Source organism: Helicoverpa armigera, chromosome 3 (assembly GCF_030705265.1).
Source record: "Helicoverpa armigera isolate CAAS_96S chromosome 3, ASM3070526v1, whole genome shotgun sequence".
NCBI lineage: Eukaryota > Metazoa > Arthropoda > Insecta > Lepidoptera > Noctuidae > Helicoverpa > Helicoverpa armigera.
This window is the reverse complement of record NC_087122.1, coordinates 4,540,925-4,562,587: the sequence shown is the minus strand read 5'-3', so window position 1 is coordinate 4,562,587 and position 21,663 is coordinate 4,540,925. Positions and strand designations below refer to the sequence as shown.

Sequence of the window (21,663 nt, the reverse complement as noted above, 5' to 3'; positions counted from 1 at the left end):
CGTTTTAATTCTGCTTAGTTAGGTAGTTCAAAAGTTAAAACCACAATTTCGTGCAAGGGTCCAACCTCGCTCCATTTCTGTAGCTCTTGTAATACGTGCCAAACTCCCAACTGTATTGCGCAGAATCCTCGACCTGCCCTTGACATGTTGAGCTGCTCCTTTGTCCTTCCTCATCGCTCCCTGATCATGTGTAAAGTTATATCTTTTGAACCATATGGAACTATAATTTAGAGTCCTATTATAAAGACCAACTTGCTGAATTAAACATATTTTCTTAGTCTTTTAGGTATGTTATTGACTTCAATTGGCGGTAAAGATTTAGCGGGTTAGGTTCTAACTCTTTCTGCTTATGATCAGTGTGCCAATGTCAAAGAAGTAATTTTGTATAATTAGCTCATACATACAAAGACAACACGATAGCAATTTGTTGCTATTTATGTCTGCACAGCCATACACGCATGTTATTCTTGCATATATGGCTTCTAACGATAATAACGCGTATGAAGCCACGTCGCTTTTCTTAGTGAACAGACACCTGAGTAAGTATAGTTTTTGCAATCATATACTCGTTTTTATGTAATACTTTTTATGAGCTATATGAAACTGCATCGTTCCAAAGTAAAACTTGTCCTGAATTACTCACCGATGACTGGACAAGTTGTCGCGTTTCGCATGAGGAGATTGCCGCTCTCCGCTCCGTTTACCACTCCGAATTGTGACTGTTACAGTAATCATAATAATATGTATGAGTTGTATGACTAAAGTCACTTTAGCTTCGCTATTTGTCTGCTCTATTCGCATACTTGTCTGTGCAATCAACTTTTATGATCATAACAACAATTTTGTGCCTTTTGGTCTACACGTCGCATATCTTTGTTCAATCGGATCAACTTTATACAAATTCCATAATATTATGGATTTTCCACTAACACTTGGTAGCTCGTCTATAATGAAATGGCTAATTGTAAAACTTTGCTAGTCTTCTGGAGTGAACCATTCAAATCGCTCACGTTATTAGATGACTTCGACGAGAAATTAATTTCCGTTCCAGCGTCGTTCCAGATAATATAATCTATACGTATTAAGTATCTCTAATATCCAAATACAAGATCTTATTTCCAAAGTATCTTTTCGGATTTTGTGAAAGTTTAATTATAAACATTGCTTCTAATAGGGTATCTCTTATTTCTACTGTTAAATTCGCTTTTACCACTGTGCATAAATATTTAATCAGGTAAAACAGGCGCGGAGTCCTCTTTGTTTTTAATTTATTTACGAGCTTTTAATCAAGCCCTTTAAGTCTTAACACTTTGTTATGTTGTTAGGAATCTATTAATTATTTTTACCGAGTTATTTCTTTGTTCTCCGAATATTTGCAAAAGAGCAATACATACGTCGTGCATAGGTTAACGTGATAAATTCATTGTCTAAATGTTTAACAATTCTATGGTCACTAGTAAGATAAGTAAATATGAAAGTAATATCTAATTTCCCTGCCAATTAAGGGGAGTTACGTGGACTGCGGAATTGTTGGTTAGTTCATTTAATTTTCGTTGAAATGATGATGATGATGTCCTCCTAGCCGATTATCGGCTACGGCGGCTGTTCTCATTTAAGGAGATCAGCCAATTGCGCAGGACATATTATAGTGCACAAACATTTGCGCAGACACAGGTGCACTCCCTATTCCTTCACTCTCATAACCCGATGGGACGGCAAATCCGACACGACCGGAGAGAGATCAGGCGCAGGACCGACATTTACGTGCTCTCCGATGCACGGGTGTATCAATCACCAACTTCCAGGCTCCGGGCTGCTTTGTGAAAGTCTTCTAAAACCCACAAAGCGATTTCGGCCCGACTCGGGAATCGAACCCGAGACCTCGTGCTCAGCAGCCGCACTTGCGACAGCTAGACCAACGAGGCAGATAGATTTCGTTGAAATACAGAGTAGAGGAAGCAATCAAGGAAAGTTCAACCTACTGGGAAGTAGCTCAAGTGGAGCTACGTAGTTGAAATTAACCCCTCATAATCGTGAAATTAGTTTGTACTTTTTTACCATTTTGAGGAGTATATTATGTTGTTTTACGTGTTTAGCAGTTTTTTTTATATGTATATCATTAGGCATCAGTTGTTCGCCTTTTACATGATAATCGAAAAGAAAGGCAAAACTTTACCTGAGTAACTCACCTATGTATCCGATAAAAACATTATTTCATATAATTATAGATTGAATACCTATTTACCTGTCTGGCAATAGTACATCGTTATGGTAAGCCCCATATTACCTCACCAAGGGGGAAAATCTAATAAAAACATGTCTAATATGTGTAACAAACATTACCGGTATTTTAGCGTGGGATTTAGAATTACCATACAATACAGTAAAGCGTACGGATCGCACGTGCTCTCAATTCAAACAATGATCATTGTTACAATACGTAACAAGTACAGCAAAAAGTTCGTTTTGCACCTATTTTGTTAATTCATTACGAGCTTAATTATGTAACAGCTTTTGTTAAATCTTCTGTGGGACTTTGTAGATGTCGAAGGTCAGGTGTAACAGTTTGATTGTTATCTTTAGACTTGCAACTTTGCAACTAATGACAATTTAAATAATTATTTATTTTATAAACAATTCATTATGATTATAATCAATTATTATAAGAGCCAATCGATCATTTTTCAAATAGAAAATGTGCTGCCAACAAAATGAAATTGATAATATGCAATGAAAATAATACATAGATAATAATGTTCATTGTATCATTTAAATTAATCATACAGTAAGCCATGCATTATCTTTTTATATTTTTTTGTTGTCGATATTGGATGAGATATTTAAAGTTAAACTAGCTTATTGACAGCTTATAACAATGAAGAGTAATATTAAAGCTATCGACTTCTCGCAAAGCCTTCAATCCCCATGATGCTTGTGCAACTTCATAGAACGTGGAAAGCGAAACCTGGTAGGTAATTCAATTCTGCGTTCAGATAAGCGTTCCGCGATTAATCGAGCGTGTTGGTGACGTGCCGCGATGGGAGTATCGCGTGCGGATAACATTGTGTCCGAGTATCGACTTGTTATCGAGATTGCGCCAGATTGCACTTCCAGCCCGCAGCCATGTGCTACACATTCGCTGAATTGATTAACCTTGTGGAATGCCAGTTTATTGCAGTACTCACCAATTTCTTTAACCATTTGTTGTGCCTCACTGCTCCAATTTCGATATCTGACTTGTCATTTTGTGAAACTGACCATTTTCATGAGGTTTGAAAGTGTTTTGAAACTTGTTCTTCAACATAACCATCAGCTTCATTCAGCAGTGAACTCAGTTTTTCTAGAACATGTCACATCAGACAATTTTAACATAAACAAGTTCTAGTTTCCCTGTGACGTTATAATTAGCGGAACATTCAATGGCCAGCAACAATGTTCAGGAAGGGTTTCATTGTGAACATCAACCCTTTGTCCCTCATTCCCTCCCGAGACTCGTCTGTCAGAGACGCATTCGCTTCATTGATTCCATAATCGACCCTCCGTGAATGGGGCTTCCATATAGCGTGTTGACTTTTTGTTCTCATCTGTTTAATTACTTTATCTGCTCAACTCATTATTGTTACTGACGTTCTTAATGATGTAGCATGTCTCATTACGTTGTGTTCATGTAATGATCCGTTTAAAATTGTCTAAACAATAGTAATGATGCAACTGTATTCTTTCATACAGTTATAAAGAAATCATTTCATATTGATAATATTAACTATGAATGCGAGCAATCACATTTTCTATAATGAGGTCAAGGTCTCCATTCGATACTCTTCTGCCAATAGTAGTTACTCATATCCAAATGCACATTTGAGTTTCTCAACCTGGCATCATTATTCAATTCACGACACGACGTTTGGCGCCTATTCGGGCGATGCATTTGCAACCTCGTGAAGCGTTTTGTCTGTCAAAACTGCGCTAGTGAAGCAACTATGACAACACATCGCAGTAAATGACCAGGAATGCTGATATTGTGAAACGTAATAAGCTGTATATAATATGAGACATATTTAGATTATGTAATGGTTACCCAAAAAATATTCATGTTTCTATCGAATACAGCAAAATTTTCATGGGACGGTAAAATATCATCTTATTGCTTGTTTCAGATGCAAAATATAAACAACATAGTTATGTTTCCGGTCGATAGTCTTCTAAAAGGAGACTTGCGAGGAGTAAAGGGTGATTTAAAACGGCCTTTCGATAAGGCGTCAAAAGACTACGAGTCAAAGTACCTGAAAATTGAGAAAGAAAAGAAATCGCAGGCTAAAGAAGCTGGTCTCATCCGAAGTGAAGTGACTCCAGCTGAGATAGCTGATGAGATGGAGAAGGAGAGAAGGTTGTTTCAGTTGCAAATGTGTGAGGTAAGTCAGTGTCAAGTTACATTACAATTTACTGATCACATTACATTACCGTTCAATCTGAAGTGTTTAAAAACGAAGCAAACAAACCTCAGAGTATTTAAGTCTCAAGTATAAATAAGACTCACCGTTTGTTTAGCTTTTAACCGCTCGCTCCTTATTTGTTTTATGTGGCAGCTTTATTACGTCTAGTCTAGTTTATATACGTGTCGAATGAAAAACTACTCTGATACCATTAACGTATTTAATCGTATTGCCTCTTCTCTTAGAACGAATGAGGATGATGAGTTTTCTATCAGGGATTAACAATATGGCCACTGCTTTTCTTGAATTTCTTGCCTCTATGGGTAATTATGTTTCTCTTGATTTCTTATTCAAACTATGCCTTGAAATGCATTGCTGCCATAGTGGGGAGTGCATAAACCGCAATTACATAGCAAACACTGAGCTGTGTGCCAAGATGGCCAGCATAAGAATTGTAAATATGCAGAGTCAATGAGTTAACTATTCATTTGACGAAATAAACCATGCCTTTTATGATACTGTTGTTCTAGCTAGATCTACGTTTATAGCTGTACTATACGATCTTTATCTACTTATGCGAATGCGTCCATCTTAGTAGACTTTAAAAACATTCCGATGTTAGTCCGTTTTGGACTCAATGATGATTATCGTGTAGGAACAAGGAACGTTCAAGGATTGTAAATGACACCGTTACCCGATTGTTGGACCTATCATTTTTACAAATTGGAATACGAAATATTCCTTCTTCTTTGAACATTTGCTCATACCTACTTTTATTAAAATGGATATGTAATTCCAATACTTTTCCACGAAGTGTGTGCCTGACACCGACTGACATTTGGCCGGTAGCCCAGCTTAGCCAAAAGGTGGATAATTAATAATTGGCGGTGGGCAATTTGTGGCTTCATTTCACACGCCCCGCGGGCAGGACCTGTTGGTCGCTTACCAGTTTAATAAGTCATTTATGCTTATACCGTGCTGTATACCAACGCCTTCTCATTACACTTTGTAAATGATCGCTCTGGGGCCAACGGCGTATAACAAATGGCTGTACTTTGTTAGACAAACGATGAACGGGATATATGTTCTACAATTTATGAGCCTTACATAATATTTCGTTGAATAGGTTCACTTATATCAACATTTGCCGTACATAATAGATTTATGGAATGTAATGAATTGGCCAACGAGATCCTCCGTGATATTGACAGGATGTTGCTGTTGACACTGGTACTCTGTTAACTGTGTGAATGACCGACATAACCCTTGTCCAACATACTTTACGCATTACTCTCGTCGGGTCCGCAGTTACAAATACAACGTTAATTAATGGAACAGATCGCGTGACAGCTGTTAATGAGCGTGTCACTCACACGTGCACTTATTGGTGATATATTGTATTGCCGCGCAAGCACTGCCTTTGATGTTATAACGTAATGAAAATGTTTCAATAGCTTATCGATTTGACCTACTTTATCAAAGCTTTTAACGAGGGATATGTATGTACGTAATATTTTTACAAGCTCCTGCACTTTCTCGATAGTCAAATCTACTCTGTAGTAGAGAATAGATAAAAGGTGACGCTGATAAATTGTGGAAGTAGCCTTACCAAACAAAATGCCGAGATAAACAATGCTAAGCTTACTTGTGGTAAAGACAAGTAGGCTTTGTGCGCGTGCAACCAGGAGTAATGACCGAAAGAATAACAGTCGCAGCCGCATCATGTGCAAGCCTTGTGTCCCAGAATGCAATTAACAATGCGTATGTAACAATATATCTGTCCGTGACAGCTATTTACCTACGCAGCGTTACTGTCTCCGTACAATAGCTGTAGCAATAGTAGCAATGTGGACACCACTAGTGCCGTTATGCGTATAACCTGTATCTGACAAAGGTCGTATGTCCATTGGCAATGACACTGCTTTACAGTTATATTAAACGTACGTTGCCAAAATTTCTGACTCTATTGTTCACATAAATAATAAAATTGGAATCGGATTCTATTGTTCAACTTAACAACTTGGTGGGCGGTATTGTGCCAATTTTTATACATTTTGCTCTTTGTTTTATTTACTTTTGTTTAAGACAATGAGTATTGAAGAAACATGCTACATCCATGTTAGGGAACAACGTCTTCCAAAGACTTTTTTTTCATACAGCATGGTGAGTGTCTGCTTGCATTATTAATTATCATAGGTATTTTGAAGAGTTTCTAGTCTTCATGTCAATGCTATTTAATTATCCAGAATATTGAATAGTACGTAATTGCGTTTTAATTTATACATAGGATTGGTGTTTGTAGTTATTTGCTACTGTTCTCGATAAGATGATAATATTCGCCATTAGCATATACTTCCAAGTTGGGGATCGATCGCTGAAAATGGAATTTTCCGAATGTCCAATTCAGAAGTACCTACATCCTAACTCTAGTTGATATAGAACGTGTCATTTTACTAACGCTATCGAATTTATTATTAGGGCCGCATAGAAGCGAGAGTCAGTCAATATATTTATGGTGGTGGTGTATTACAATTGGTTCGCTTCGCTTTAATAGTGCACTCGGAAACAGCAATTGATAAAAACTTTTCACGGAAATCAAGTAAAAAGTAAGTACATAATTAAGAAATTAAAGTTAATATATTAACTTTATTGTGGTTTCTTAATAGCTATAGCTCCAATGCCTTAGCAAAAAAAGAGTTTTAGTCGTAACAATTGTTATAGATAGATTTACAGTGTCCTTACTGCACTCTGCGGGCGAATATTGGTAAAGGTAATTAATTAAAACCAATAAATGCAATAATTTTATCCTGTTAACGCCACATTTAGATAATTTGCTGTCAAAGTCATATTTGAATGGACTGTAGCTGTGTCAACTTTATAATATGTAGCAGAACAAACGCTCGTCCCTTCCAATCCCTTTATGATATAAAACAGTGAGTGCCAATCGTCTCTTGCATAACATACGCGTCTCTGCGGTGCTGAATGCAATGCCAAATGTCTCGGTAAATATCTTTAGCTGCGACAAACTTGCCAAATGGCACCAGACAGAGTTCACGGGCGAGTTGCTAAATCACGGCGAGAACAACAGAACAACGAAATTAGGCATTAACTGCGAATTTTTATAACCTATCCCTAAGTTGTTTTTCGATTAGCGATTGAAATTTTATATAAAGCTAATGTCAGAATTCAATCTCTCATCGCAAAACAAAGGATAGATCGCCTATTGAAATCCGCAGTAAAACAATTGAGGTAACGTTATCTAGTCTATCAAGGACCATTGGCATTTGTTTTCAATGATGAAATAAGAGCCAAGTACTTTAGAAAGCGAATGCTTACAAATTCTATGAATGTTATTTATTTGTGAAGACTTGTGTGTTCATATAACTTCTTGTTTGTTCGTTCACTGAGGCACGTAGTTGTGCAGGAGTGAGGAGATGCTGGTTTATTTAGTAGCTTCGTACTTTATGCTAGTAAATAAATTACAGTCTATGAATTTAAAACGTCATTGAGTGCAATACACTACACCTCAGTTCGTTCTACAGCAAGTCTATTTACAATAGTTACTTACTATTCGTGAAAGTATCTATGTTCTCTTCTTGTGTATTACTATATTCCTCTTCTTGTGTAGTTTAAGGAAACGACATCCCTCACCCTCATCTACTTAAGTATCATTCTAATTCCGATGTATGAGGTTTTTGCATGAAAGAGTAAAAAACGGAACCATACAAAACTTTGGCGTTTAAATAACAACGTTGGGACTTGGGACACAGAACATATGAACATTTTACTTTGGGGATAGACTGTCGGAGGAAATATGATACAATGCATGAAATCTAGTTACGATCAACTAGCTGATAGTGTATACCTAGTAATTTACGCCAGCACAAAAATGACAAATGCAATTCTTACAGCAGACAGTATTCTTAACAAGAATCAAAACAGCTCTCCGATTCTTTAAGGTTTATTTTCCATACCATTGGATTTTTGCGTTTCGATAACATTGGTTTGTGACGTTGCGAGAGTAATGACCTGTGAAAAGGAATCCTAAACTTCGAGGAGTAGGGGTACTTGGGTACTTTTTATACCGATATTGAGAACTTTATTGAGAGTTTTTCCTTTATTTGTGTATCCGAACTGAGCCGAAAGTAAACTCTTTGAAAATAGAACACACGAAGATTTAGGAAAAACTTAGTCAGTACATACCTATTTAGGTATGTACTGACTAAGTTTAGTACTTTCCTTTTGTAGTTTTAGTACCTACTTGAATATACGATATATGAATATAAGATCTATTCAGACATTAAACAAAAGTGTGCAATTTTGATTTCTAACTATACTTCTCTACTTGCCTGGTCATTTTCGCTGACACGACCGTGACGTTGCATTCTAAATAGTCGGACACTCCGTGTCTTTGTGTATTGATTTTCTAGAAAGCTTCAGACGACGCTAATAAATAAGTAATATGTGTAATTGCAAACGACAGTTAGCTTAAATTGTTTATATCTTGGTTAACCCCATTAAAACAGCTAGTCTATTTAATGTAGAGGACAGGCATAGAGGTCCAGTTTTGTATACCGGAACGTTTGTCGTCGACCGAAATTATTTCATTGGTTCTACAACAGGAACTTCCGCTCCCAACCCAACTAAAGTGTAGTTAGGATTTTCTCTGACTTTTTGACAAAAAATGTACGCTGGGACTTTAAATTAAGGACTCGTTTAACTCCCAATAGTGTTCGCGTTTTAGCATGGCGGCTCATAGAAAGCTGTAAGTTTACATACCAACACCAAAAAAATAACATTTATTTCAGTTTGCTTTATAATCAAAGTTATCGATATGTCCTCCCTATGTTGAGTGCTAAAAAAAGAAACCTAGAAGCCCTGTGGCTGTGGTGGTTGGGTCGGTGCGGTACCGCGGAGGCGCGCGTCAGGTCGTCGACCGGCCTTGCGCCGCGCAGGGCCGACGAAGCGCTGACCCTCGCTTTGTTCCACGTCGCACTCGGTGCAAATACCGCCTCGGCCGCAACATACCCACTGCCCACGCATTCACCTCTCATGTTAACGCTTAACCAATAATAAACACATAAAAACTCACCACAAGGGCTGTAACTAGGTCTGCGACAAGTAGGTAAATGATGCAAAGTTTTATGCTTAAGAATATAATAAGCTCGTCACTATAGAACCTTCTGCAAGATAAAAGTTAAGCCGGCGACAAGCCAAGAAAGTTGTGCAAGGTCGCCTGTTCGCGTGAAGAGCTTTATTATTATTACACAACTCTGCAAGACAAATCTGGATCCACTATATCGCGAATGCGCGTGCGCGTGCGTCATCAAGTGTAATTTTAACTCGCGGAAGGGCACGTAGTAGTATCGGTGCGTTTCCACAGTCCCGGGTACCGCTCGTGTCTGTCTGGCGTCCCATTAGACACGGTCTCTGATGAAGTAATAAGCATGCTCATGCTCGTGCCCACGCGATGTTTTTCGGCGTCGGTCAGTCTGCCCAACAAACTGGCTCCATTCCATTTTTGAACGTTGTTGTGACTGACTGTGGAAGCATTAGCTGCTGTGTTCACTGAGTGTTGTTGTTGCAGTACCTGATAAAGTTCAACGAAATAAAGACGAAGAAGGGGATCGAGTTGCTTCAACACTTGGTGGAGTATTATCACGCACAGACGAATTATTTTCAAGACGGCTTGAAGACGATTGAACACTTTGGCGTTTACGTCGCAGACTTAAGTGTACAACTGCAGAAGATCCGACAACAACAAGACGACGAACGACGGAGGTTGCTAGAGCTCAGAAACATGCTGCGAGCAGCTGCGCCTCAGGACAGAGAGGTAATACATTTTGAACTATTTCTGCTCGTGTGACTTTTGAGATTCACGATGAGTTGCCAGATTTCTGTAGTGACTACGTTTCACTCGTATTGCAATGCAGGTGGTGTCATCGGTCGGTGGCTACTCTCTGCATCAGATGCAAGGCGACAAACAGCACGGGGTCAGCCGGAGCGGCTACTTGCTCAAAAAGTCTGAGGGGAAGGTGCGACGCGTTTGGCAGAAGCGACGGTGCCGGGTCACTGCTGAAGGCTTCCTGGACATTTTCCACGCAGACGAGAACAAACCTCCAGCGAGGGTCAACCTCCTTACATGCCAAATTAAAGTAGCCGCTGAAGATAAAAGGGCATTTGATCTAGTATCATGTAAGTATCAATTATTATTACTGAAACTTGGCAGAAGTTAGTTGTACGAGAATAATGTTATTATTAGCTTCTTAGAAACTTGTATAGAAGTTATATTATATGATATTTATCTTGTATGATAGAAGTTGATTAGATAATAGATTAGAGGCGGAGAAGAACTTTACCAAGTTAGTAACTACAATCGTTAACCACGCATAATCATAAGCTGTTGAACAAACACGACTGTGAATAATTGATACCAACCGACCTTTTAAAAAGACTATTCACCTTGCGATTACAGACAACCGAACATACCATTTCCAAGCTGAGGACGAGAATGAACAGCGAGCGTGGACGTCTGTGCTGGTGAACTGTAAGGAGGGCGCCCTGATACGGGCCTTCCACCAGCAGGCAGACGAGAGCAACGACTCGGGTCACTCGTTGCTGGACCTACAGCGGTCGATCATACGGGCTGTGCGCGCCATGCCGGGAAACCAAGTCTGTGCCGATTGCGGATCTACTAATGGTATGTGCTTTTGATTAGCTAGATTTGATTAGCTGAATTAGTAACTGGATAAGACTCTGAAGCAATATAGGTATTTACCTTCCCTAGTTAAAATAGGTCTCCAGCATTTATTTAAAAGCCATGACGACCTGTGTGCAATTGTAGTCGATAGTTTTAACAATTGTATTTCTTAATCATATGCGGTGGAATTCCCAAAAGTGAAATAAACAGCTAAGACCGTATAAGTATTCTCAAGAGTATTTTGGCGATGCGGCCAGTCATTCTTATTTAGATATGTAAATAGTGTCGACCAGCTACGATAAAATTTATTTGTTTTACCATATAACGACGTGGATAACAAACTAAGCAAATATCGGCTTGTGCCAATAACTTAATATGCATAATTTGGCCTCACTGTGGTCTAGCTAATATTATATTTGAAACCACAGTAAATTAAATTAATATGAATTAGTTATTACTCGTAGCATTATCCCCACTTCAAATGGATATGTAATTTCAGAATAATAATACTGATAGTGATGCTTCCTAACCAAATTGACATTGAATAGATAGAGGACTTCCTTCCCATTTCGATAGTGCAACCTTCAATTCCCATATCATTAAAATTTTAATTTTAAACGAGATTCAATCTCCAAAGCATGCTTATTTTGGGACCAATGCATGTTGACATAATTTACTTGCTAAAAAAATATGTATTTAAAATGTTACGGTTACATATAAATTCGTTCCTTCCAGACCCAACGTGGCTATCAACGAACTTCGGCATCATAGTATGTATCGAGTGCTCGGGCTCGCACCGGGAGCTGGGCGTGCACATATCGCGCATACAGTCCCTGACGCTGGACCGCCTCAGCACGTCACAGCTGCTGCTGGCGAGGCACATGGGCAACCAGATGTTCAACGAAGTCATGGAGAGTACGCTCGATGAAAGGGAGAAGTTGACGCCTGAGAGTTCCATGTAAGATTTGTTATATAAATTTTATTGGATAGTTTTCCTAGTGAGAAAAAGTTAGTATAATCATCGGCAAGGGTATGTAGCCCTGACCTTCACCTGCGCAGAAGTGGTTTATTGCCTTAAGTGTACAGTGCGCAAAGCGATCCCCACTCTTCCGCCGAGAGCTCATTATCCGTGCCGATAACTTTATTACGGTCTATCAATTTATCAGTCTGCAGTTTCTTCTCTGTCAACTTTTATGTGGTTAATTTGACGAGTTGATTGACGTTTGACTCTTAGGGCATTGTATAGTAATCAAATCAAGTCCATCATCAGTCTTTTTATTGCTTATTATCGGCACAAGGCTCTTCTCAATCCTCAGAGAAGGAAGTGATTCAGTACTGTGCACTAATCCACCTAACAAAAATAACTTACTAAAAGAACAGAATCTTTATAGCCTCCTTTTAGTTTTTTTGCATCCATAGTTTTTTCCTCAAACTAAAAACTGTTTGCAGGGAGGAGCGTCTCCGGTTCATCCGCGAGAAGTACGTGTACCGCACGTTTGCGGCGCAGACGTGCTGCGACGCCGCCGAGCGCCTCTCCGAGGTGGAGCACGCCGTCAACAACGGACATCTGCAGAACTTGCTGCAGGCATACGCTGAGGGCGCTGACTTGGCCGCCGCGCTACCAGGCTCGGTGAGAACTGTCTATATCTATAGGGCATGCCTTATATCCTATCGGTTGTTCCCAATATTCTATCTATCTGTTGATTTGCTTACAAGAGATAGGAAATTCAATCTTTAATAAGCAATCTAAAAATAAATATGTTGATAGAAAATTTAAAGTAGCCGTAAGACATGGAGTAGGGTTGGGTAAAATGTTTATTTCCAAAAAAAATAATAAGTACAGTTTGCAATATTAACATTGGCTCCAAACTAGGCAAGCCTGTATCTTAGGTACATAAGATGATAAACAATATAGGGATAGTTTTAACTCAATTTAAATACATAAAATGGTAACTAAGGTAACTTGCTTATTCCAGGATCTCGGAGAAACATCGCTACACTTAGCGATATCGCGGGAACTGGGCGACGGTTCCTCTTTACACATAGTCGATTTTCTAGTCCAAAATGGTGGTTCCCAGTTGTTAGACAAGCCCAACTCTCAGGGTATGACTGCACTGCACCTATGTGCCGCCACCGACAGAACTGAACCTATGAAGTTGTTGCTCAAAGCTGGCGCCGACTCGACGATCAAGGATGCGAGTGGCAGGACCGCGTTACAAATCGCGAGGCAGTACCGACATCTTGGCTGTTTAGAATTGGTAAGTATTAAAAATAACTATATTCTCACAATTGAATTATTGAATAAAAGGAAGATTTACTTTTATATTTATTCGATGTGCATACGACTAACTGAAGTTTTGTTTCAGTTGGAAAACGTCGACAAACGAGAGAAGAGTATATTCGAGAATATAAACATAGACTGGAACTTATCACATGATGATGGCTCAACAGATTTTTCAGATGATGACACTGTAATAGACGAAAGGGTGAGTATTTAAAATTACAACTTGATTTAAAATAAAAATAAAAAAATTGTTGTATATTGTAACGCTTGTAGTAAGTAGTAGTTTCTAAGTATATCTTAGACACCAATGGCTGATAAAAGGGTGAAGGAAAACATCTCGAGGAAACCTGGACTATATAATGTGTCCCGGGCATAAGTGACCGCCCGAAATTTTTTGAATATTTGTACAAAATTAAGGATAATTTCTTTTATATTTTTGAAAAAAATCATTAAAAAAATTTTATTGTCAGGCCTGTTAATAACAGGCTTTGCTCTTTTTTTTTCAAATTTCAACTGACTGTATTTTTGCATTTGTTTGAAATAGCAGCAAACATTGTTCTGAGCTATTGTAGGAAATATCATGTAGTTTATTAATAAATTAAAAGAAAGTGATATTAAGGGGGCATTTATTGGACTTATTTTGAAAAAACTGAAAAAAAAGGCGTTATTTTCTTTGAATTTTTATTTTCTTTTTTTTATAATAAATGTTTTATTACATTTTTGTTATGTTTGATAATTTTAATTGATAAACTATGATGTCGGCTAGTCAATAAAGAAAAAAGAATTTAAAAAGATGTAAAAACATAGGAAATATCTTAAAAAAACTGCAGCACGTCACAGTATTTACTAAAAAAATTAAAAAAATCATTAAAAAAAAACCAAAGGCGGTAAGTCCCAAATATAAAGGAAATTATCCTTAATTTTGTACAAATATTCAAAAAATTTCGGGCGGTCACTTATCCCCGGGACACATTGTATAGTCTGAAATCACCAACCCGCATTGAGCAAGCGTAGTGATTAATGTTCAATCCTTGTGAGAGGCCTGTGCCCTGCAGTGGGACGGAAAAAAGGCTATAACAGATATTGTGATGCTTTATGTATAATAAATGACTTTTTTTTAAATTTTATTTGACCAATCTCTGTATATATATTTTTTTCCAATATTTTCTGTGTTAATTCCAGCAAAACGGCAGCCTAACGCCGGAGAAGAAGTGCCCTCGCTCTCGTCCGCCGTCGTACGCGGGCGGCGCCACGCTGGGCGCGGCGGGCGACTCGCCCGTGCTGCGCTCGCGCTCCTCCACCTGCGACTCGCTGCACCACGCGCCGCCCACCCCGACCACGCTGCCCAGGAAACCTAACGTCTGTGAGTTAACTCAATATAAATTTTTTCTTTAGTAGCTTACGATTTAAAAAAATACTAAATGTCGTTTCGTTGCCCTGTTGAGTGGGATTGGCAATCGAATAGTGTTGATTAATGAGAATGTTTCAAATTCGCCTGCTTATCTGACTGGCCTCAAACCAGTTACCGGCAAGATACTCTATTGTAACCAAAATTATGTGTAGGTGAGCACGGATGTGCAAATGAGAACTGGGTCCTACAATTTTACGGGCCTTGGATAATGATAGTCACATTCCATGGACTGAGCATGCCTTTATCAGTTATCCCAGGGGTGGGTTGAGGAGGTCAGATAAGCAGTCGCTCCATGTAAAACACTGTTACTCAGCTGTATCCAGTTACACTGGAAATCAATCCCAACATATTCAGTTGGGAGAATGATTTACACATGATCAGCTCACCACCTCGGCTGTTAGCAACCACTAGTTCCTCAATGCTTATAAAAATTTTCCTACAGATAACATCGGCAGCTTGAAGAAACGAGCGGCGCCGCTACCGCCGGCCGTGCTCCCGCAGGCGCCGCACCCGCGCTCCACGCCCTCGCCCTCTGCCGACAGCGCCAGGTCACTGCACGGTAAGCACATTATACTAGTTACCGACCTGCCAAAACCCTTTGAAATACGTAAACCTAGATTTAGCAGAGGTGCACGCTTTTTTACAAAAGAGTGTATTTATTGGCCATCTCTACAACTCCTTTTTACACGCTTTTTATTAGCTTCACCTGTATGTTTGTATGTTTGTATGTTTGTAGGTTTCTATGTTTGTTTGTAACCGACTTCTTTGGGCGCGATTTTGACCCACTTTAAATGGCCAGATTTCGTTCAAACTTTGTAGATTTATTGAGGACCGATGACAATACACTAATTTGATAAAATTATTCAATTTTTAACCGACTTCCCAAAAAGGAGGAGGTTACACATACACATCGATTACTCCAAGGTTTATAGACCGATTTACGTGATTCTTTTTTTGTTCGACTTGGAATAGCTGCCAGTTGGTCCCATAGTCATCAGGTCAGGATTCGATGATGGAAACCCTGAGAAATCGAGGGCAACCTTCGAAAGTTGTAGGCATACATAGGGTAAAAACTTGACACTCAGATGTACGCCTAAAAGCACTATTCAACAGTGAAGATTTGGAGCTGACCTGATGATGGAGACCAGAGAGGGTCGAGGGAACTCGACAACTGAATATGAAAACTACCTCGTGTTTGGGCTTAAATTATTTGTATTGACAAGACCTTTGCAACAGTGAAGGTTTGGAGCTGACCTGATGATGGAGACCAGAGAAAGTCGAGGGAACTCGACAACTGAATATGTAAAATACCTCGTTTGGACTTATATTATTTGTATTGATGAGAACTTCCCACTCATATGGATAGTGACAACTGTTCGTATCACTGAAAAGCTTTAAATAAAAAACTTTTTTACAAAAAAAATTAAACCGACTTCCCAAAACACTAAAAAGCAAAAAAAAATAAAAATTTTAGGTGCATCGGCCTAGAAGTCGGTGGCAAAATTAACTTAGTAACATCCATTAGACACTGACTTCTAGGCTTTTCAATTTGCAAAATATGATTTTTGTTAATTTATATAATTTTCATCTATAGTCGATAAGGTAAGAAAATTAATTAAAATTTTCTAGAATTTTTCTCTACAGTCGATAAGGCAGGACTCGATGTTAATTTTTATTTCCAATAATTATCTTTAGCCGTTTTCTCTAATATTGTCAATTTTTTGTATAGGTACTAAAGAGAATTTTAATTCTACAAAACAAATAAATAATAGTTTTAAAACAAACTAAAAAGTAGAAAATAAATAATAGTTTAAAAAAAAACCAAAAACACGCTTTTTATAGAAAACCGAACTAAAAAATTGAAAATAAAATTGATAATCAATGAATATAAATTAATAATAGTGTGAATACAAAAAAAAAATATTTTATTAAATAAAAGCGTGGGGTGCTTTTTAAGATATTATCGAAATGAAAATCACTCTACTGACACCATGCACCCCACGCTTTTATTTAATAAAATATTTTTTTTTGTATTCACACTATTATTAATTTATATTCATTGATTATCAATTTTATTTTCAATTTTTTAGTTCGGTTTTCTATAAAAAGCGTGTTTTTTAGTTTTTTTTTTAAACTATTATTTTTACGTACGTGAGTTCGTATAAACTACCTGATGTACTTGCTTAAGTACTCCCTTATGTATTTCATTTATCTCTCTATGTATGTATATGTCTCCCGTATAAGAGAGTCTACCTTATCTAGAAATATACCTTATGTAACGATGTCAAAAATCATCAAATTACCCCTTCCGCTGTGGGTTAGCAGCGGTTAGGGAGTGTCAGCCTTTAACTGACTAAAAATTAATCGTGATCTTTCGTAGGCCTTTTATGTACCAGGGTCGCGGTAACTTTCTCGAACAATCCCGCAGCTTCGGCAGTAACCCAATGTGCTGCCTTATAGATTCACCCTATGTACTCGTTTACATACTCGGTTATATGTATACTCCACTTATGTATTCTCTCATATACTTATCCCCCTCACTCAAACCTTAAGTTTATAGTATTGGTTCAGTACATGATTTAGTAGCCGCACCCATCTTTCTCAAATATTTACCCGAGTGCAACAGCACTGTGGCGTCAATATCGTATATCGTGAACTTGAATAACAGAATTGATTTTAACGTTATCATAATTTGTTGATATCTCAAACGGAGGGAACGATACGATGACGATATAAATTTCGTAAAAGTGTGATAAGAAAATTAAACTTCAAGATAAACTACGATTTAACATGCAATTTAACAAGATTTACCATTTATGAAAAATTTTAATGTAATTAAAATTACACAGCAATTTTTATTTTTAAACGGTTTTATTTAGCTTACCCTGTTTGTTTTATTTATTCTTTCTTGGGTCAATTTAGTAATTTAAATTTAAGTACCTTGCTGTTGTCAGATTGATCTGAAATTTGGTACACACCTTTAATTCCGATGACAATACAATATACTAATATCAATAACATTGTAAATCCAAGATGGCCGCCGGTACAAAATGGCGGATTACATATTTTTTCCACAACCCCCTCAATTACTGTTACTGTTACAGCCTTTTTACCCCTCAATATGGGTATCAAATGAAAGGGCAACTCAAGTAGAATACTGTCAGCAACCCCAGCGGGGCCTAACAGGGCCAAGGCCTGCCTGGGCTGCGGGATTGTCATGGTACATAAAAGGCCTACACAACACACACCGGTTTTTAGTCAGTAAGAGTCTGGCACTCCCTCACCACTGCTTACCCAAATATAGAATGAGGAATATTCGGTAGGCATTTTCATTAAATACTAAAAACTAGAAAATAAAAAATCGGTAAAAAAACTTTTAAGTTAAACGGTTTTATCTTATGTGCACTGAAAACTAGAAAATAAAAAAAACTGTTACTTACCTATAAACCTACATAGGTGGTCCCGGTCATATTAGACTAAAATAAAAACGTGGGGCCCATTACCTAACTATTGCTGTAATACTTTCTTCTAGAGGTATAATAGGTGTGGATTTCTACTTACTATAATCGTAACTGGAGATTTTGACAATCAATAATCAGCCGTAGCGGCTTCACTAGCGAACGCCGAGCTCACGATCTACCAAAGTATAAAGATATGCTTTACCATAGGTAGGATTTCAGAGGCCCCCCACGTTTTTATTTTAGTCTAATATGACCGGGACCACCTATGTAGGTTTATAGGTAAGTAACAGTTTTTTTTATTTTCTAGTTTTCAGTGCACATAAGATAAAACCGTTTAACTTAAAAGTTTTTTTTTAGGTATACCTATACATTGTCAAAAATCAACCTTTATGAATGCGCCATTTATACCGACTTAAAAATAAGGAGGTTTCCAATTTCAACTATTCCTATGTGCTCGATAAATCACGCTTGCATGAACCGATTTTTAATGCGGTTTGCAGCGTAGTATTTTTCAGACTGAGACGGTTTTATATATATTTTTAAAGTCACATTTATTTATATCTTCAAATTATCTTTCACCTCGCAGTGGTAAGCACATCGCAATCAAACAAGGTCCGTCCGGTGGCGCCGCCGCCGACGCCGCCGCCCGCCGCACTGCACAACGGCGCTCATCACCGCGACGAGCCCACGCCGCCGCCACGAAAGGTACGAACTTACGATACAAGAAATTGTCACTGGATCTTTTAAAACTGTTGCCATTCATTGGGGATAAGGTGTATAATGGGTTGTTTTGTAGGCAGTCAATTTTTGAACTAATGAAGAAAAAGCTTCAAAACTGATTGTTGAATTAGAAATAATTTCTTTAAAATTAATAATTAAGTTTAATTTGAACTAGAATATTACTACAAAAAATAGCGTATTTATGCAAGCAAATTAAATAACACGGTCACTAAAAGTGCCAGTTTGTTTTTTTATAAGTATTTATAGTGCCTGTAAGTATTTGATGAACTTGAACTTATAAATTGTTAAAAAGTTGACTGCCTACCTAATTTTCGAAACTGATGCGTTGTATCTCGCTCTCATGTGTTATTAATAAGAAAAGGGAGCTACAAAGTGTTTTTTTTGCTGTGTCACGGTTTTCAATCAATTTTATTTAACAAAATATTCTTAATGCAAACTAAAAATTAATAAATGAGATTAAAAATTGTGACACGATCCTGACTATAAAGTGAATTAAACTTGTAAATACATCGTTAGATACTAATGTTCTGAAGATATTGGAAAGGTGAAAAAATACTAATAAAAATAAGATAAAATGATAGCGACTAACATGATATACAAACCAGTACAGGGTAACATTTGTTTTTGCTACAGAAGAAAAATAGATTGCACCTGGAAAAGGCTGTGAAAGCGAGACTGAAAAGGGTAACGAACGTCCGACAGAGAACTTAGTGTACTTACTCGCTTACCCTTGTTTGATTTACGCCCTTACATTGTTATTAATAATTGTTTTAATTCAATTTTATTGTCAAGAGAACACCGATCGAATCCAAAAACTGCAGTGCTAAAAACCACGAATAACTTCCCACACAGTCCGCAAAATCGTGCACGCTATTTTAAAATTAGCTGTTATATATCTAAGTAAAAAATTTCACTATCTATTGATATGGCCTACACTATTTTGTAATGCGGTGTAACTTATGGGTTTAGTTCGCGGCTTCGATTTCTCTATTTTGGTATATCTGAGGAATCGTTATACTTCGCGCAATAATACTCTTGACAATCGGTCCCTGCTCCTGCACCATAAACTATGCACAACAGTACAATGTCTGTACCGAATTATGTATACTTTATGGGAATTTAATTTTGCCCTCACTGCATGTCGTTATTCTAACAGCTTTCAGCTTTTTTGTATCTTAATAAGTCCCTTCGTTTTAGACATACCTTCCATAGAAAACATAGAAGTACCTATTATACTTAGATATTTAATTTATAAAGAATCACCTATAAATTATTTTAACTAATATTTGATAGTGTTTTGTTATCCCATTAATATTTTAAACCAATTCCAAGTGTGGAAAATTAACTTTCGAAATTGTTATGTTTGAAAATTATCACTGCATTTCAAATATTTTATGATTAAAGTAAAAGCCTGTAACAGTTTCCAAACTGAAAAAAATGTAATCGCTGAGCTTATTTTATTTTTTCAAAGCACTTAGCACATATTTTGCGCATAATTTAGAAAAACAACCCTAGGATTTCTGATCGAAGCTTAGCTGATAAATTTTACATACATTGTAAAATGTTATTTGTTCTAATGGTATTGCATGATGTTGCAGGAATGTTCTAGTCAAGACTCGTCGCTGGAGTTGTGCGACATGACGGACTCGTGCTTGGACGACAGCCGGCTGCAGTCGGCGCTGTCGTGCGACAGCACGCGGTCGCGCGAGCGGTCGCGGAGGAGCGACAGTCGCTCGCTCGACGTGTCCGACACCTCCAGTGTACACTCGCGCTCGCCTTCTGCTTCTATTACTATGGTAAGTTTTTTAAAAGGGTACTGAACTGTGTTGATTAATGCTGAATCCTCCTCCGTGTGAGAGGAGGCCTGTGCCCAGCAGTGGGACGATAAAAAGGTTGTAACAATAATAACAACAACTGACTGTGTAGAAACTTTTCAGGGAATGGAATTCCTTCCTCTTTCTTCTTTCTAATCTTTGTTTCTTGATCGCTGCAACCTGGGAAGTATCATTGTTAACCAGGCGTGGAATCAAGTGGAAAAATGCGTACCTACTTATAATAAAAAAGTACAAAGTTGCAATTATTCAGAAACTGTTGATGGCAGTGGTGGTACCAGTGGCGGATTTACCAATAGGCCAAGTAGGCCAGTGCCTAGAGCGGCAGATTTAGAGGGGCGGCAAATTCAGCAATTTTTTTTACAGGTTTTTTTTTATAATTGAGTATATATGAGTACACAATCCATATATAAATAAACGATTAATTAACGCAAATTAATAAACTGTAATATACATATACTTAGGTACTTAGGTGATCATGAATTTTAAAATATTCTAATAGCGTTTCAATAAAAATTAAATAAAAAATCCGCTCGCTTCGCTCGCGATTTTTTCATCATTCCTGGTTTGTTCTGCGCTTTTTGAGTCCTCAATCTAACAAAAAGTTAAAGCACCGAAGTAGCAAAAACAACTGACGCTCTACACTGACGATTTCTAAGCTGTTTATGAGGTGGAGGACTTTTGTGTCCCAAAACTCGAAAAATTTTGCGCTCGCTGCGCTCTCAGCTTTTTCACTTTACACTGGTTTTTTTTCAAACTAGTTTGAGTATTTTTGTGTTCCAAGACTCAAAAAATTTCGCG

The 21,663-nt window shown here is 37.7% G+C and overlaps 2 protein-coding genes across 3 annotated transcripts in view; one reads left to right on the top strand and one right to left on the bottom strand.

The window, feature by feature from the left end:
- LOC110383764 (protein ref(2)P) overlaps positions 1-21,663 on the bottom strand; it is an 86,575-nt gene that overhangs the window by 29,093 nt on the left and 35,819 nt on the right. The window lies entirely within an intron of this gene.
- The window catches only part of LOC110383761 (arfGAP with SH3 domain, ANK repeat and PH domain-containing protein), a 39,894-nt gene that overhangs the window by 16,031 nt on the left and 2,200 nt on the right, over positions 1-21,663 (top strand). The window contains exons 4-16 of one of the 2 annotated variants that reach the window (XM_049835959.2): positions 4,158-4,412; positions 10,021-10,266; positions 10,367-10,628; positions 10,909-11,133; positions 11,869-12,091; positions 12,583-12,763; positions 13,110-13,391; positions 13,500-13,619; positions 14,600-14,780; positions 15,271-15,387; positions 18,876-18,994; positions 19,664-19,714; positions 20,629-20,826. In XM_049835959.2, the coding sequence (XP_049691916.2) occupies positions 4,158-4,412; positions 10,021-10,266; positions 10,367-10,628; positions 10,909-11,133; positions 11,869-12,091; positions 12,583-12,763; positions 13,110-13,391; positions 13,500-13,619; positions 14,600-14,780; positions 15,271-15,387; positions 18,876-18,994; positions 19,664-19,714; positions 20,629-20,826 (2,460 nt within the window). The remainder of the gene's footprint in view (positions 1-4,157; positions 4,413-10,020; positions 10,267-10,366; positions 10,629-10,908; positions 11,134-11,868; positions 12,092-12,582; positions 12,764-13,109; positions 13,392-13,499; positions 13,620-14,599; positions 14,781-15,270; positions 15,388-18,875; positions 18,995-19,663; positions 19,715-20,628; positions 20,827-21,663) is intronic. The other variant, XM_064043531.1, reaches the window with a different exon arrangement.